This window comes from Triticum dicoccoides, chromosome 5A, assembly GCF_002162155.2.
Source record: "Triticum dicoccoides isolate Atlit2015 ecotype Zavitan chromosome 5A, WEW_v2.0, whole genome shotgun sequence".
Taxonomy (NCBI): domain Eukaryota; kingdom Viridiplantae; phylum Streptophyta; class Magnoliopsida; order Poales; family Poaceae; genus Triticum; species Triticum dicoccoides.
In genome coordinates, this window is record NC_041388.1 from 243212581 (window position 1) to 243229135 (window position 16555).

General features: G+C 48.4%; 1 protein-coding gene across 1 annotated transcript; it reads right to left on the reverse strand.

Annotated features, from left to right (window-relative positions):
* Positions 1–3673: 3673 nt before the first annotated feature.
* Positions 3674–6017, reverse strand: LOC119300808 (ubiquitin-like protein 5). Its single transcript, XM_037577695.1, has 2 exons — positions 5686–6017; positions 3674–4009 (listed from the first exon to the last, which is right to left on the reverse strand). The coding sequence occupies exon 1, from the start codon at positions 5907–5909 to the stop codon at positions 5688–5690; it is 222 nt and encodes a 73-aa protein (XP_037433592.1). The 5' UTR covers positions 5910–6017; the 3' UTR covers positions 3674–4009; positions 5686–5687.
* Between the last annotated feature and the right edge of the window lie 10538 nt (positions 6018–16555).

Here is a 16555-nt window from a genome sequence, read left to right on the forward strand (position 1 = left end):
TTTCAACGTCTCAGCATACAGTATGTTCAAACCACTGCCACCATCCATCAAGACTTTGGTCAGTCGAGTGCCTTCGACGACTGGGTCGACCACCAAAGCTTGCCTCCCAGGGGTGGCAATGTGCGTTGGGTGATCGGACTGGTCGAATGTGATGGCAGTCTGAGACCACTTCAGATAACTGGATGTCGCCGGAGCAACCATATTCACCTCACGGTTGATAACTTTCAGTCGACTTTTGCTTTCAACATCAGCAAAAATCATCAAGGTGGAATTGACCTGGGGGTATCCATCATCACTGTCTTCCTTGTCCTCAACTTTGTCCGACTCATTTTCCTTATCTTTGGGTTGTTTGTCCTGGAACTGCTGGATCAAGAGCCGACACTGTCGAGTGGTATGTTTCGGGTAAATGAACTTACCCTCTTCATCTTTCTTGGTGTGGATGTGACATGGCAAGTCCAACACATCATTTCCATCTTGATCTTGAACTTTCTTGGGGTTCCAAGGCCCTTTGGGTTTCCCCTTAAACTTTCCTTGAGTTACAGCCAAGGCTTCCCCAGGAGCAGCTGGCTCGGCTTTCTGCTTCTGTTTCCGATTGGAATTTCCTCCTCCGGTTTCTTGGGCGACTGACTTGTGCTTGCCACTCCGGAGTCGATCCTCATCTTCACCATTAGCGTACTTGGTGGCAATCTCCATCATTTGATTCAGAGACATGTCTCTGGTTCGACCGAATTTCAGATTCAGTTCTCTGTACTTGACGCCTTCTTTGAAGGCACAGACTACTTGGTGATCAGGCACATTCTCTACTGTGTGATGTAACGTGATCCATCTCTGGATGTAATCCCTCAAAGTTTCATTCGGCTTATGCACGCAAGACCGCAGCTCCGTCAGCCCTGCCGGTCGCTTGCATGTTCCTTCAAATGTGGTGACAAACACTCGGGCGAGATCTTCCCAAGTGTAAATGTTGCTGGGTGCTAACTGATTCAGCCACGCTCTGGCCGAGCCCTCCAACATGAGAGGCAGGTGCTTCATGGCCACTTCATCATTGCCACCGCCAATCTGGACAGCCACTCGGTAGTCTTCAAGCCAAGTATTGGGCTTGGATTCACCAGTGAACTTACCGACTCTAGTCGCCAACCTGAAGTTGGGAGGAATCACAGCGGTCCTGATGGCTCTACTAAAGCACTCTGGCCCCGAAACATGTACTCTGCTGCTAGTAGGTGCATCTCTGTCGTGACCTTCTTGGTGAGCTCTGTTCCTGTCGACCAAACCTTGAACGAGAATGGATCTCGCATCAAAGCCTGGTTCCCTGGGGTCGACTGGAATCCTTCGCCCAACACTATAAGGGCGCCTGTCATCCTGCTGTCGAGGCACATACGACCCACTCTTCGGGGGAGGGGTGGGCACTCGACGTCGATCGTCACAATCGAATCGGTGATCATACTGCTCACGGTTTCCGTACTGATCACGCTGGTCCCCACGTCCCTCACGCCTCGGGGGCGATCTTGGGCTATGAGCCGACTGGACTGTGTCTGCAGCAATGGATCTGCTATGAATCTTGTTCCGCGACTGAGAAACAGCGGAATTCTGGTCTCCTGCTGCCCGGAGTAACGCTCTGATCTGCAGCAAGCCTCTGCCAGCCTCTGACTGGGAAGGCTGAATCGACTCTGCTATACGGGCTACAGCTGCTAAATTCTGAATCGGAGTTCGATATACCTGTGGGGGCGAAAAGAGCTGACGTCGACTGGATTCTAGAACCCGTTATCGCGCATGCTCGTCGAGTGCTCGCTGGAGGTTCTCCAGTCGAGTGTGCTCAGCCAAGTTTGCCAGGCGCGCGTCCTCCAAGACACAAGCCTCAGGGGTTTCTCCAACGATAGGAGTGTGCAGTGCATCCATGTTCCGGTGACAAAGTTCTTCTCTCTGCAGGGACATGAGAGGCTCGGGGAGATATTCCTCATGGGGATGCGACGGGTCGCCTCCACCTGCGCCTTCGTCGGTGTGGGGAAAACCGGGAGGACTGCGCGGTCCATCAACCATCAGAACCTCCGCCGCCGGATCACTGTTGTCGCACTCGGATGCGGTCTCTGCGGAGATAGTCGACAGGTCGAACAGGCCGTAGAGGGATTCGTCGGGCTCGATCGCCGCGACTTGAGGGGTGGCCGACTAGCATGCCACCGCGTGTCTCACCCACCGCTGAAGTCTCGACCGACCAGAGCGCTTGCGCCGGCGGGAAACAGGGAGGGAGGACAACACAGGGGCCGACCGATAATGGGTCGACGGTTGCCGCAAGAGGACGCCGCGGACGCACGCGCGAAAGTGCGTTGCCCCACGGACAGGGAGTGTGTCGACGTCGAGCGGAGCCTCCTGAAGCCAAGCGGAGTCGTCGGCGATGAACGTGAGCGCGCCGAGACGGATCTCGCGGCCTTCCACCAAAACTCCGCCAGAAACCATGATGATTTGAATCGGAAAAGATCGCAACTCCTCCAACAAATCGCTAAGACACCTGCCCCACGGTGGGCGCCAACTGTCGTGGTTCTAAGTCTGACAGTAATGTAGGGGGGTAGGTATGGAGAGGCAAGATCTTAGCTATGGAGTAGTTGTAAGCACACGAGGTTTACGAGTTCAGGCCCTTCTCGGAGAAAGTAATAGCCCTACGTCTCGGAGCCCGGAGGCGGTCGACTGGATTATGTGTGTATGAATTACAGGGGTGCGAACCCTTTACACTGAGGAGGGGGTGGCCTATATAGAGTTCGCCAGACCCCTCCGGCCCTCAGTTATGCAGGGTTTCAAATACATTAAGGTTGGGCGTTACTGGTAACGCCCCTAATAAAGTGTTATGATGACCATAAAAGCTACTTAATGACCGACCGTTAGCGTGCGGAGTGACTTTAGGTCTCCTGGCCGTTGAGTGCTTGGATCTTGGTCGAGTGATTGCTTCTTGGTCGAGTGTTTTCGAGTCTGTCGAGTGGAACACCTCCAAGTCGATTGAAAGGTGATTTCTTCTAGAGATGTCCTTGGGTGGGGCAGTTAGGACAGGTCCATGACCCTACCCTAGGTACATAGCTTCATCAGGAGGCGCGGTCGCTCGAATCGGGGGTCGGGTTTTTTATCTGTCGTACACCTGCACGGGTGGGGCTCAAATACGAAACGTTTTTTTCCACTTATTATTATTATTTATTGGACCGCGGGTTAACTACTTAATACCATAGGGTTTGTTATGCAAAAACGCCATGACGGTGGATCCGGAGACTCAATCCGTGCTTTATTGCACGGATGGGGCTCAAATACGAAACATTTTTTTCCACTTATTATTATTATTTATTGGACTGCGGGTTAACTATTTAATACCATAGGGTTTGTTATGCAAAAACGCCATGACGGTGAACCCGGAGACTCAATCCGTGCTTTATTATTAAAAAATAGGGAAAGAGAAAGATTTAATTTTGGACTTACTGCCAACATTTTTTCTAATTTTGAACTTAGTCCCAAAGCATTCCAGATAGTTAATCAGAGCTAGCTCCTTGTCCCAATCGTCGGGTAGAATTTGTGAATTTCCATCTAAGTTTCTCTCTAATCTCCTCAGCTGCTAAGATAGCCATGCAACTTTCAGCAGCAACAGTTTCACACCAAACCAAAGCTCTCCGGGCAACACATCTCTGATGCAGTACAAATCGTAAGCAGAACGAACTTGCCATAACTAAAAATACAGCGGTTATCGCACAAAGGTCACAAACATTATGTTATATGTAGTGTACGAGTAGCGTCACATCACATCACAATTATAAGTAGCATTCAGTATTTCAGGTCGGCAGTCATTGGTACATCCAGCAGTCTTCTATGGTTCGTTGGATTCCATATACAGTAGTACGTACTCCCTCCGTTCGGAATTACTTGTCGTAGAAATGGATGTATCTAAACATATTTTAGTTCTAGATACATCCATATCCGAAACAAGTAATTCCGAACGGAGGGAGTAGCTTCTTAAGACAACGGGACTCAAATGCGGCCATACCTGGAAGAATGCATTGCAAATAAACTGTGATTAGTGGAAATTGAAAAAGGAAACAAGATCAGGTAGATTTGATGAGGAATCAGTCCTCCATACTAACCCACAGAGAACAAAACCAAATTAGCACACATGATTCAGTATTCATTTGTGAATCTCATTCCAGACAAGGCTCTAAAACATAAATGATAAATGCCAGCCATGCTTTTAATTGTGCGGCCTACTCGCATACTAGGTACTTATTTCGCAATTTCAAACAAAAAGAATCAAAGAAAGCATAGTGTACTAAGCCCTCATTGCACAAAGTCAAGCACATGCATATCATGCTGGCAAGTTAAAAGAATATAATCTGCAACGGAAAGCCATTAAGTTATACACGTTCAACAAACTAAGGACCACAGTAATCCTAACATGACATAATTCTCAAATCAAGCTTTACTTCATAAGGCAATCATATTTCCAAAGACACCTAGGAATGAACGTTATATAGTACTATAACCAGACATAGAAATAACAAAAACCAAGTTAAGAATTTCGGCCGAAAAGCTGAAACTTTCTTTACTATGGTCCACTGAAGAAATAAAAGCACACGGCCCATGGCACAATAAATTCAAAATATGTGTGACATTGAGCTTCAAATTAAACTCGAAGAAGGTTATTCCCAGAAAATAAACAGACTGAATGGCAAACAACTACTATGATTTAGTCAATCAACTCGAGTCTGCGAAGAGATGCCACCGCGCTCTTGCATCTGGGCTAAGAGCCCATCCACTGCAACATTTTAGAGAATTTGCAAAAATCTATCAAGCTAAACAACAAAATCTTGCTGGCTGACATAACAAGCATAAAACGGAGAAGTTCAGGGCATGCTATTTACAAATGAATGAGCACGGCATGACTCTTACAAATACACAAATCTTGTACTATCTTGCAACTACAATACTACATCCTTATTTTTTTACGGGGAGCAACTACAACCATGTTATTTCCACTCAGGCTTTGTACAATGGTGGGTGCTTATGCCAGGTGCTCAAGGAAAAAGGCTAGCGTTGCGTCGCAAATAAACGTGGTCTCGCAATGCGGAGGTGCTAGTCAGAGGCGCTTCAGTTGCTTTAACATTGGCGTAGCACCTGGCCTGACACCCGTTCTCTCCAACGCTGGGATGCTACACAACTAAAATAACGCTCGCATGCTCAGCTTCCTCCGCTAAAATAACGCTCACACGCTCAGCTCCCTCCTCCTCACGCTATCCTCTCCACCCCTCCGTATTCTGACCGCACAAAGCACCAAAGCACAATCTCAATTCTCAAGTTGATTCAATTTCAGCTCATATAGACTAGGTCAAGAACTCAGATGTGCACAGAACCTCAATTTAGATACATGGTAAGCTACACCCTCTCACTTACTTAGCATAGTTGTCAGAGATGCCCGATTCATCAGTACAAACGAATATCAGATAGAACTCAAATATCCAGAGGCAACTTCAAGCCTTCACAGTCCACGAGTCTCTCAAAACTAAGACCCTCCCAAGCGGAGTCCCCCAAAATTAAACCCTCCTAATCGAGGAGTACCAATAAACCATCCTAATCGACGAACACCGCTAAGAACCGTAACACGTCGAGAGGCAATTTCGACGGAGCAGCACCAAAATTACATGGGAGGAAACGAGGGGAGAAATTTACTTCTAGTTGTAGTAGAGCTCGAGGCCCATGCCGTCGTGGATCTCGTAGTCGCCGAGGGTGATGTGGTCCTTGTAGATGGTGTACCACTTCTGGATGCGGATCTTCTCGGGCCTGGTCCCCGTCTGCGCCGCGACGAGCTTCTTCAGGTCGCCGATGGTGTCGTCCTCGTTGCACTTCACCCGCACCTTCTTCCCCAGCCTGTCGTTCAGCACCACCTCGATCATCTTCTCCGCTGCTCCCTCCCAAACCCTAGCTCCTCACGAACCTGCGCCCCGCGAAATCTCTCGAAGGAGTTGTTTTTTTCTGGAAGAGACGAAGAGGCTTGTGTGCGGGCCATCGATTTTCTTCTTCTTTTAATTAACATCAGTACAAACGCAAGCGCCTAGACTATCCATGATAAAAGAAATATACTCTCTCCATTTGGTGAAGAATGTACATTTAAGTTTAAAATTTGTTTCTAGAAAAGTGTATTTCTATCTTCCCAATGCATTTTAAAATAGTTTCTCTCATCACACGGTAATCAAGACCAATATCATTCTATACATAGATTTCTTAATTTTTATATGCACTTAACTCATTGGAGGCTGGGTAATTAAAGAGGAGAGATGGTGGCTTGCATCTTTCTAATGCATTTTTTTACTTCATTTCACAATTTGTTCTAAAATTTCTAAATGTACACTTTTCACCGAACAAAGAGAATAGATGGTAACATCATATATCTTTAGGCAAAACAGATAATATGGCATGTAATTAATGAGGAAATAGGGGCATGTGGTAACATAGCTAGTTACTGTGACATCACACATATCAAGACAAGATGAGTCTACAATCTAAGACATGAAGTGTTACATAACACCACACATATGTTAGAGCATCTCCAGCCACGCCCCCAAGGGCCATTTTTTGGCGCCGATGCCCAAAAACCGGCTCAGTCGCGCCCCCATGAGCCCATTTTTCGCCGGTTTGGCCCGAAACTGGTGTCGGCGGACCCAGGCCGAACCCGGCACGCTGGGGGCGTCCGGGGGTGCCGGGACAATTGGTTTTGACGTGAACGAATGGCGGGCTCGCCGAGTCAGCGACCCCCGCCACGTCGTCCTCACAATGCCTCGGTTTCCCGCGGGGAATCAATCACAAGGCTGCCGCCGGTCAGCCTTCCATTGATTCCTCACATGCGGCGCGGTGAGGCAACGCGCCCCCTTGAGGGAGTCCTGGACTAAGGGGTCCTCGGGCGTCCGGCCTGTTATCCATGGGCCGGACTGATGGGCTGTGAAGACATGAAGATCGAAGAATGCACCGTGTCCGGATTGGATTCTGCTTGGCGTGGAAGGCAAGCTTGGCGACCGAAGATTCCTTCTTATGTAATCGACTCCATGTAAACCCTAGATCCCCTCGGTGTCTATATAAACCGAAGGGGATAGTCCGGAAAGGGCAACACATATACACCCATTACCATATTCATAGGCTAGGCTTCTAGGGTTTAGTCATTACGATCTCGTGGTAGATCACCTCTTGTAACACCCATATTCATCAATATCAATCAAGCAGGACGTAGTGTATTACCTTCATAGAGAGGGCCCGAACCTAGGTAAACATTATGTCCCCTGTCTCCTGTTACCATCGATTCTAGACGCACAGTCCTGGATCCCCTACCCGAGATCCGCCGGTTTTGACACCGACATTGGTGCTTTCATTGAGAGTTCCATTGTGCCATCGACGAAAGGCTCGATGGCCCGCCTTGTCATCAAAGACAATATTACCGTAGGGGTAGTTTTAGCCTCGGGCCAAATCCTCTGGCTGGGCGACTTTACTATGATCGCCCGTTCGGCCGCGGGGCTGGCGGTGACCTCTCGGGCCATCGAAAAGCCCCTTCGCATCAACTCCGAGCACTCCAAGCAGATGGACCCGGTTGAATTTTCGTCCTTAAACGAGCTCCTAGATCGCATCACTGCTTTGGGAATCGCCACAGATTACGATCAGATCGGGCCTAAAACCGATCAGGGAGAAACCGAAACCCCACCGGTCACCCACCAGATCGCGGTAGTCCTGGAGCAGGATGGCGAGTCTTCTTCTATATTGAAGACGGACTATGTTCGGGTCGCCGTTCATGAGGAGCCGGATACTCACCCGCGAAATGACTCAACCAGCCCTTCGAACATAGCATCGGACGGCGGTTCCAAACAATCAGAGGATATTCCGAAATCCGGACTGTCAAGTCCGGAAGCTCGCCGGACTCCGAACAACCGGTTAGGTCGGGGTTCGGATTTAATTCCACCCACCCACCCGGATATAGAGGCTTTCATGAGCATAAAACAGCGATCTCAAGAGAAGGCCCAACACTTTTGGGTCAGATTCCTCCTTGTCAAGGACAAGGTAAAGGATTGCCGCGATGAGGACGCAATATTAGCGTTCTGCAAAAACTATGCGGACAAAGGAATCATCAACGCCATCAATCGCCGCCGCATACTAAAATTTGCTGACTTAGCAACCATCGTACAAAAATACTGCGCGATGGAAAGCGCCTGGGAAACTCGGGCAGCTCGCTGGGCACCACCAGCCCCAACCCAACTTCCCCTACAGGCGAAAAGGGCATACCCTCGTGGCACGCCCAATCCAACAGTCAAAAAACACAAAGCCACTATACGGCAAGACACTATTCTGGAAGGGTGGCTCAATGGCCCATGCAAAAAATACATACAACAACAGATACCGTGACAACCCACGGCCATAGAGCATGTTGGATACTACGACAGGTAGCCAAGAGCGGTGAGGACATCCTTATCAAGGACGCCCCAGAACAACACCGCCCCCAGAAGAAGACGACCCAAGAGTATTGACAGTCTTCGAGACATTCACTTCAAATAACAAGCGCAAAAGGGCACTTCGCGAGCTCAACGAAGTCTGCCAAATTGCTGTAATAAACCCATGGAACAACACGGTTATAACATTCAACGCCGGTGATGAACCAAAGTACAGAACATCACGAGCACCAGCCGCGTTAGTCCTCAGCCCCATCGTGGATGGGTTTCGACTCACCAAGGTCCTCATGGACGGCGACAGTGGACTAAATCTCATTTATGAGGACACACTCCATAAAATAGAAATAGAAAGGAGCCGCATCAGACAAAGTAACACAACCTTCCGGGGAATTATTCCTAGTCAGGAGGCGCGGTGCGCGGGCAAAATCACACTTGACGTGGTATTCGGATCACCGGAGAACTATCGGTCCAAAGAAATAACCTTCCAAGTGGCCCCTTTCAGCAGCGGATATCACGCCATGTTGGGGCGGGATGCTTTTACACGCTTCCAAGCTATACCTCACTACGGATATATGAAGCTCAAAATGCCCGGACCAAACGGTATAATCACTCTCGTCAGTGATCAGGACATAGCACTCCGCGCTAAAACAAAACCGCATCCTTAGCCCTGGAGGCGCTATCCGAAGCCCTCGCGGACGAAGAATTAACCGCACTATGCTCCACAGTGGACAGGGACGACGTGATCCTCGACAAACGCCCCAAATCCACCTCGTTCAAACCGGCAAAAGAAATAGTCAAATTCCAGGTCCACCCAACGGACCCCGAGAAGACAGTATCCATCGGAGCTCAACTGAACCCAACAGTTGACGCCGCACTACGAGAATTCCTGTGCGAAAACTGGGACATATTTGCCTGGCACCCTTCGGACATGCCAGGGATCCCACACAAGCTGGCCGGACATAGCCTCAATATATTAAAGGGGTTTCAACCGGTTAAGCAAACACTGCGGCGCTTTTCTGAACCCAAGCAACAAGCCATGGGGGAGGAGCTGGCCAAACTCATCGAGGCCAGATTCATTAGGGAAATCAAACATCCGGACTGGCTGGCAAACCTGGTGATGGTACCAAAGAAGGGCAAATCCTGGCGCCTGTGCATCGATTTCAAAGACCTCAACAAAGCCTGCCCTAAGGATCCCTTCCACCTCCCCGCATTGATCAAATCATTGACGCCACTGTAGGACAAGAGTCACTGTGTTTCCTTGATGCATACTCCGGATACCATCAAATCAAAATGAAGGAATCCGATCAAGCTGCAACAACATTCATTACCCCATACGGGCCATTCCGCTTCAATACCGTGCCCTTTGGGCTCAAGAACGTTGGCGCCACATATCAACGCATGATTCAAATATGCCTGGAGAAACAGATTGGCAAAACAGTAGAAGCTTACGTTGATGACGTCGTCATCAAAACCAGGCACGTGGAAACACTAATAGATGACTTACGTCTTACCTTCGACAACCTCAAGGCATATGACATCAAGTTTAACCCAGAAAAGTGTGTCTTCGGCGTCCCTGCTGGAAAGCTGATGGGCTTCATCGTCTCCAATAGGGGAATCGAAGCAAACCCATCCAAAATCTGAGCTTTGTCACAATTGGCTAAGCCAACAGACCTTAAACAAGTTCAAAAACTTGCAGTTTGCGTGGTAGCTCTAAGCCGCTTTATCTCCAGATTAGGAGAAAAGGCACTGCCACTCTATCGCCTTCTACGGCGAACCAACCACTTCGAATGGACGGACGTGGCAACAGCCGGACTGGAAGAAATAAAAACCCTTCTTGCGAGCAATCCAATCCTGGCTGCACCAAACGCCGGCGAACCGATGTTATTATACATATCGGCAACACATTAGGTGGTGAGCGCCGTACTCATCGTTGAACGAGAATAGGACGGACATAAATTCCCGCGTTAGAGGCCAGTATACGATGTGTCTACTGTCCTTACACCATGCAAATCCCGGTACCCTCATTATCAAAAAATAGCATACGTGGTCTTCATGGAATCCCGAAAGCTCCGTCACTACTTCCAGGAGTGTTCGATCACGGTGGCCTCCAAAGTACCACTCAACGACATTATAAACAACTGCGATGCTATGGGCCAGATTGCCAAATGGGCCATTGAGCTCTTGCCATTTGACATTACATATAAACCACGTCGAGCTATCAAATCCCAAGTTCTGGACGACTTCATCGCCGAATGGATAGAGGACGAACTCCCTAAAGAGTACGACACATACTCCAATTGGGTCATCCACTTCGACGGCTCCAAAATGCTGGCAGGGTTAGGAGCGGGTGTCGTTTTAACGTCCCCCACCGGAGACATCGTCCAGTATGTTTCCAAATACTATACACAGACTCCAACAATGCAGCCGAATACGAGGCCTTATTGCATGGTCTCCGGATGGCTGTCTCCATGGGCATACAACGCCTAGAAGTGCGCGGGGACTCAAACCTTGCAATACTCAAATAAATGGAGATTTTGATGCTAAAGATCCGAAGATGGCAGCGTATCATAACACAGTCGTAAAAATGTCGGCCCGGTTCGAGGGGCTTGAGTTCCATCATGTGGCTCGAGAAAGTAATCAAGCGGCGGACGTTCTTGCTCGTATTTGCACCAAGCGCGACCTCGTCCCACCCAATATCTTCCTGGAAAGGCTCTTTAAGCCATCCGTGGTGTGGCAGGGGGAAAACGGCAATACTAGTCCGGACCGAAACATAACCCCAGATCCCGGAAACACCGAAATAACACCATCGGAGCATCTCATCATGGCAGTCATTGCCCCATGGACCGAACCCTTCCTGGCCTACCTTAATAGGAAGAAGCTTCCTGAGGACCAGAATGAGGCCCGCTGCATTGTCCGGTGCTCGAAGGCCTACAAGGTTCATGATGGAGAGCTCTACAAGAAAAGCGCCACCGGAGTCCTTCAACGATGTATATCCAAGGAAGAGGGGCGGCAGCTCTTGGCTGAAATTCATGCCGGACTCGGCGGTCACCATGCCGCAGCTCGGGCTCTTGTTAGCAAGGCCTTCCGTACAGGGTTTTATTGGCCGATGGCTCGAGTGGATGCACAGGACCTTGTCCAACGTTGCGTCGGATGCCAACTCTTTGCCAATGAAATCCATATGCCCCCACTGCCCTACAAACAATCCCCATCACTTGGCCTTTCGCGGTCTGGGGACTCGACATGGTTGGACCCCTTAAAAGGGGAAGCCATAAGAAAAAATATCTGCTGGTTATGGTGGACAAATTCACTAAGTGGATAGAGACTAAACCGGTCAAAACGGCTGAGTCCGGCCCGGTGATAGACTTCATATCCGATGTTGTGCACCGTTAAGGTGTCCCACACAGCATCATCACTGACAACGGCTCCAATTTCACAGCCGATGAGGTAAAAACCTGGTGTACTACTCTGGGTATTAAACTCGATTACGCCTCCATCTACCACCCACAAACCAACGGTCAAGTAGAACGCGCCAACGGTCTTATTATGAGCGGCATCAAGCCCAGACTAGTGCGGTCTTTGAAAGAATCAGACAAACACTGGGTAGAGGAGCTCGACTCCGTACTCTGCGGGCTGCAGACCACACCCAACCGTATTACCGGGCACACACCTTTCTTCATGGTGTATGGTGCAGAGTCCGTATTGGCCTATGATATTATTCACGACTCACCTAGAGTGCGTATGTACGAAGAGAGAGAAGCCGAGCCCGATCGGCAGGACAGCCTAGATGCCCTGGAGGAGGAACATGATGTCGCAAAAGCTCGTTCAGCAGTTTACCAACAGCAGGCTCGAAGATATCAAAACAGCTAAGTATGGGCCAAGACTTACAACGTCGGCGAACTCATTCTACGCCTCCCGGAGAAGAAAAAGAACAAACTCAAGTCCAAATGGGAGGGTCCCTTCATAATTGATGAAGTTCTCACCGGAGGAGCATACTGTCTTCACGATATCAGACAATCGCCTCGAGCCGAACCCCTGGAGCGCGGCCAGACTCCGGAGATTCTACACCTAGCGCTAAACTCATTATTCGTCTCCTCCTCCCCTGTAGTTTCCATTATTTTTTTCTCTTTTCTGATTACTTTCTTTTTCTCGCTTTCAAGCTTTAAGTACGGCACCTATACCTGGGGGCTTCTCGGACAGAAGTTCTTGTCATTCCTTGAGCATCAAGCTCCTCACATATGAGTTTCTCCATATGTACCTTTTCTTTGCCACTATATGCATTGATATGACTTAAGTTTTGGCCAAGTTGGGTTGCCTGGCTCCTGTGCGTATGCCCTACGTTCCCGTTAGTTCGGCTAGGGCATAAAGGGAGCACCTCTGCAATTGTTACTGCCGGGTCATCCGGATGTGTACCTCAGACTGGGTGAAGCCAAAAGCTAGCGTTCTTAAGGGAATATTCGGTAGGTGAATTAAAGATGTTTTCTAAACTCACTCAATTGTGCACCCCCAGAAGTTATACAAACTGTGGTGCTTGCATCACAATTCAGACATGTACATTAAATGCATGCACACCCAGGGAAAGGAACCCTTAACGGAACTATTCTCTCTGGAAGATGTTTCTTACGATATCAATGTAATATAACATAGCTAGCCAGATACAACTTGTCTGTTCAAGCAACTATGACCCCTACACCTAGTTTTCCAAGCATACCTCGGCCTATTCGGCCACGACGGTATTCGGAAACACTCCGCACCTTAGAGTCCGGAGGTTGAAGCGAAAAGGTCTGCCATGACAAATGATATACAATACAGCTAGATGAGGGAAGTACACAGTCACTTGGACTCGAACACCTCTTCCTCTACACCTTCCAACAGGCAGTCTAACTTACAATCCTGCTGAGAATATTTGGCGGCCACCGCTACTTGGTCATATACTATACTAACGGGAATTTCTTCCCCATTCGGCCCTACCGGCCCGACCCGAGCCATGTGATTAGGATCCAGCTTGGTATAGCGTGTCTTCACCATGGCCCAAGCCTCTCACGGACCCTCTCGGCAGGCAGATATCTTCCACAGCCGGATACGCCGCCGCGCTCCCTTGAATAGCTCTACCAGCTTCTCCATGCTTCCTAGAGGGGAGTCGGATGGCCATAAAGCCTTGGCTACACTCCGCATAGCCTGCTGAGCCTGCTCGTACAACTGCAACAGCTCCTGCAGAAGACCAGTTTATGATCTGGACACTTCCTCTTCGGGGCGGTTCGTTAACACACTTGCAAATCACAGCTATATCAGCTACCGCTACCTCCAAATTGTTGTAAGGTAAAAGCGGTCACATACTGAATATGCCTCCTTGGAGCTTCTTGTTCTCCTTCACAGAATCGGCAAGCTACGCTCGCACATCTGTCAGTTCTTCGCCTAAGTTGATGTTCGAATCCTGAAGTTTCTTTTTCTCTTCGACGACCTTCGTCAATACACGCTCGCCCGCTGCTAGCAGCTTTTTGGCTCCGTGTTCTTCGCTTCGAGCGACATCAAGTTGCTCTCGTACTTGGTCTAAATGACCCAACACAAAGATTAGAACCCAGATTCACACTTGATAACCCACAAGTATAGGGGATCGCAACAGTTTTCGAGGGTAGAGTATTCAACCCTAATTTATTGATTCGACACAAGGGGAGCCAAAGAATATTCTCAAGTATTAGCAGCTAAGTTGTCAATTCAACCACACCTGGAAACTTAATATCTGCAGCAAAGTATTTAGTAGCAAAGTAATATGATAGAAGCGGTAATGAAAGTGCAACTATCCCTAGGTGGTTTTGGTAATTCATAACAACATATAGCTCATTGAGCTAATGCTATTCCAAGATGATTATTTCAGGAAAGCTCAATGATTGGCATGTCATGGATGTGAAAGTGGAACCCTCAAAATGCTAAGGAAAAAGGATTGGCTCAAGCTCAAAAGCTCAAGACTCTTCATTTTATATTTTAGTGATCCAAGATCACATTGAGTCTTTAGGAAAAGCCAATACTATCAAGGAGGGATGAGGTGTTGCTTAATGAGCCTCTTGCTTCATGTGCTTAGTGATATGCTCCAAAAACCCTCAACTACTTTCCCATATCCACATTTGACCTAAACCCTAAGCCAAACTCGGTCCTACCGATTCTTCCTATCCGGCGCCACCGAGTTTCACTTGTCATTAGCCACTGCCAAACCCTAACAATTTGGTTCTACCGATAGGGATCTCGGTCTCACCGAGATGGGATTGCAAACTCTCTGTTTCCCTTTCGTAACTTTTCGGTCTCAGCGAAAGAGCGAATCGGTCCCACCGAGATTGCAATGTAAATTCAGTGTTTCCCCTTTGTAACTTTTCGGTCTCACCGAAAGAGCAAATTGGTCCCACCGAGTTTGCCTGACCAACTCTCTGGTTAGCTAATTACCAAATTCGGTCTCACCGAGTTTGTGTAATCGGTCTCACCGAGATTACGTTATGCCCAAACCCTAACCATATCGGTCCTACCGAGTTGCATGTCAGTCCCACCGAAAATCTCTAACGGTCACTAGGTTTACATTTTTGGTCCGACCGAGTTTGTGATTCGGTCCCACCGGGATTGGAAAACTGTGTAACGGTTGGATTTTGTGGGGAGGCTATATATACCCCTCCACCCCCTCTTCATTCGAGGAGAGAGCTATCAGAACGCATACACCATTCCAACTCATATGTTCTGAGAGAGAACCACCTACTCATGTGTTGAGATCAAGATATTCCATTCCTACCATATGAATCTTGATCTCTAGCCTTCCCAAGTTGCTTTCCACTCAAATCTTCTTTCCACCAAATCCAAATCCTATGAGAGAGAGTTGAGTGTTGGGGAGACTATCATTTGAAGCACAAGAGCAAGGAGTTCATTACCTACACACCATTTGTTACTTCTTGGAGAGTGGTGTCTCCTAGATTGGCTAGGTGTCACTTGGGGGCCTCCGACAAGATTGTGGAGTTGAACCAAGAAGTTTGTAAGGGCAAGGAGATCGCCTACTTTGTGAAGATCTACCGCTAGTGAGGCAAGTCCTGTGTGGGCGATGGCCACGGTGGGATAGACAAGGTTGCTTCTTCTAGGACTCTTTGTGGGTGGTTGCTTCTTCGTGGACCCTTCGTGGGTGGAGCCCTGTGTGGACTCACGCAACCGTTACCCTTTGTGGGTGGAGCCCTCCGTGGACTCTCGCAACCGTTACCCTTTGTGGGTTGAAGTCTCCATCAACGTGGATGTAGGATAGCACCACCTATCCGAACCATGGGAAAAAACATCCGTGTCTCCAATTGTGTTTGAATTCTCCAAACCCTTCCCTTTACATTCTTGCAAGTTGCATGCTTTACTTTCCGCTGCCAATATACTCTTTGCATGCTTGCTTGAATTGTGTGATGATTGCTTGACTTGTCCTAAAATAGCTAAAATCTGCCAAGAACTAAAATTGGGAAAAGGTCAAGTTTTTTTTGGTCAAGTAGTCTAATCACCCCCCTCTAGACATACTTTCGATCCTACAAGTGGTATCAGAGCTTTGGTCTCCATTTGCTTTGATCTCCATAGCTTTGGTGGTCATAGCCTTGGTTTCACAACCTAGGAGAGTATGGCGTCTAGCGAGGGAAATTACCACCGTAGAGGTCCCTACTTTGATGGTACTAATTTTGCTAGTTGGAAGCATAAAATGAAAATGCATATTCTTGGACATAACCCCGCCGTTTGGGCTATTGTGTGTGTTGGTTTGCAATGTGACTTCTTTGATGGGAGAGAACCAAACCGTGAAGCTACCGCGGATGAGTTGAAGATGTTGCAATACAATGCTCAAGCTTGTGATATTCTCTTCAACGGATTGTGCCCCGAAGAATTCAACAAAATCAGCCGTCTTGAGATTGCGAAGGAAATTTGGGACACTTTGATTGATATGCACGAAGGTACCGACTCCGTCAAGGAATCCAAGTTGGATGTGCTTCAAAGCCAACTTGACAAGTTCAGGATGAAGGATGGTGAAGGTGTCGCTAAAATGTACTCTAGGCTTGCTCTCATCACAAATGAGATTGCCGGCTTAGGAAGTGAAGAGATGACCGACAGATTCATCATCAAGA

Excerpts from the sequence above, each read along its gene's own strand:
- LOC119300808 (XM_037577695.1), bottom strand. The coding sequence starts at position 5,909 with ATGATCGAGGTGGTGCTGAACGACAGGCTGGGGAAGAAGGTGCGGGTG.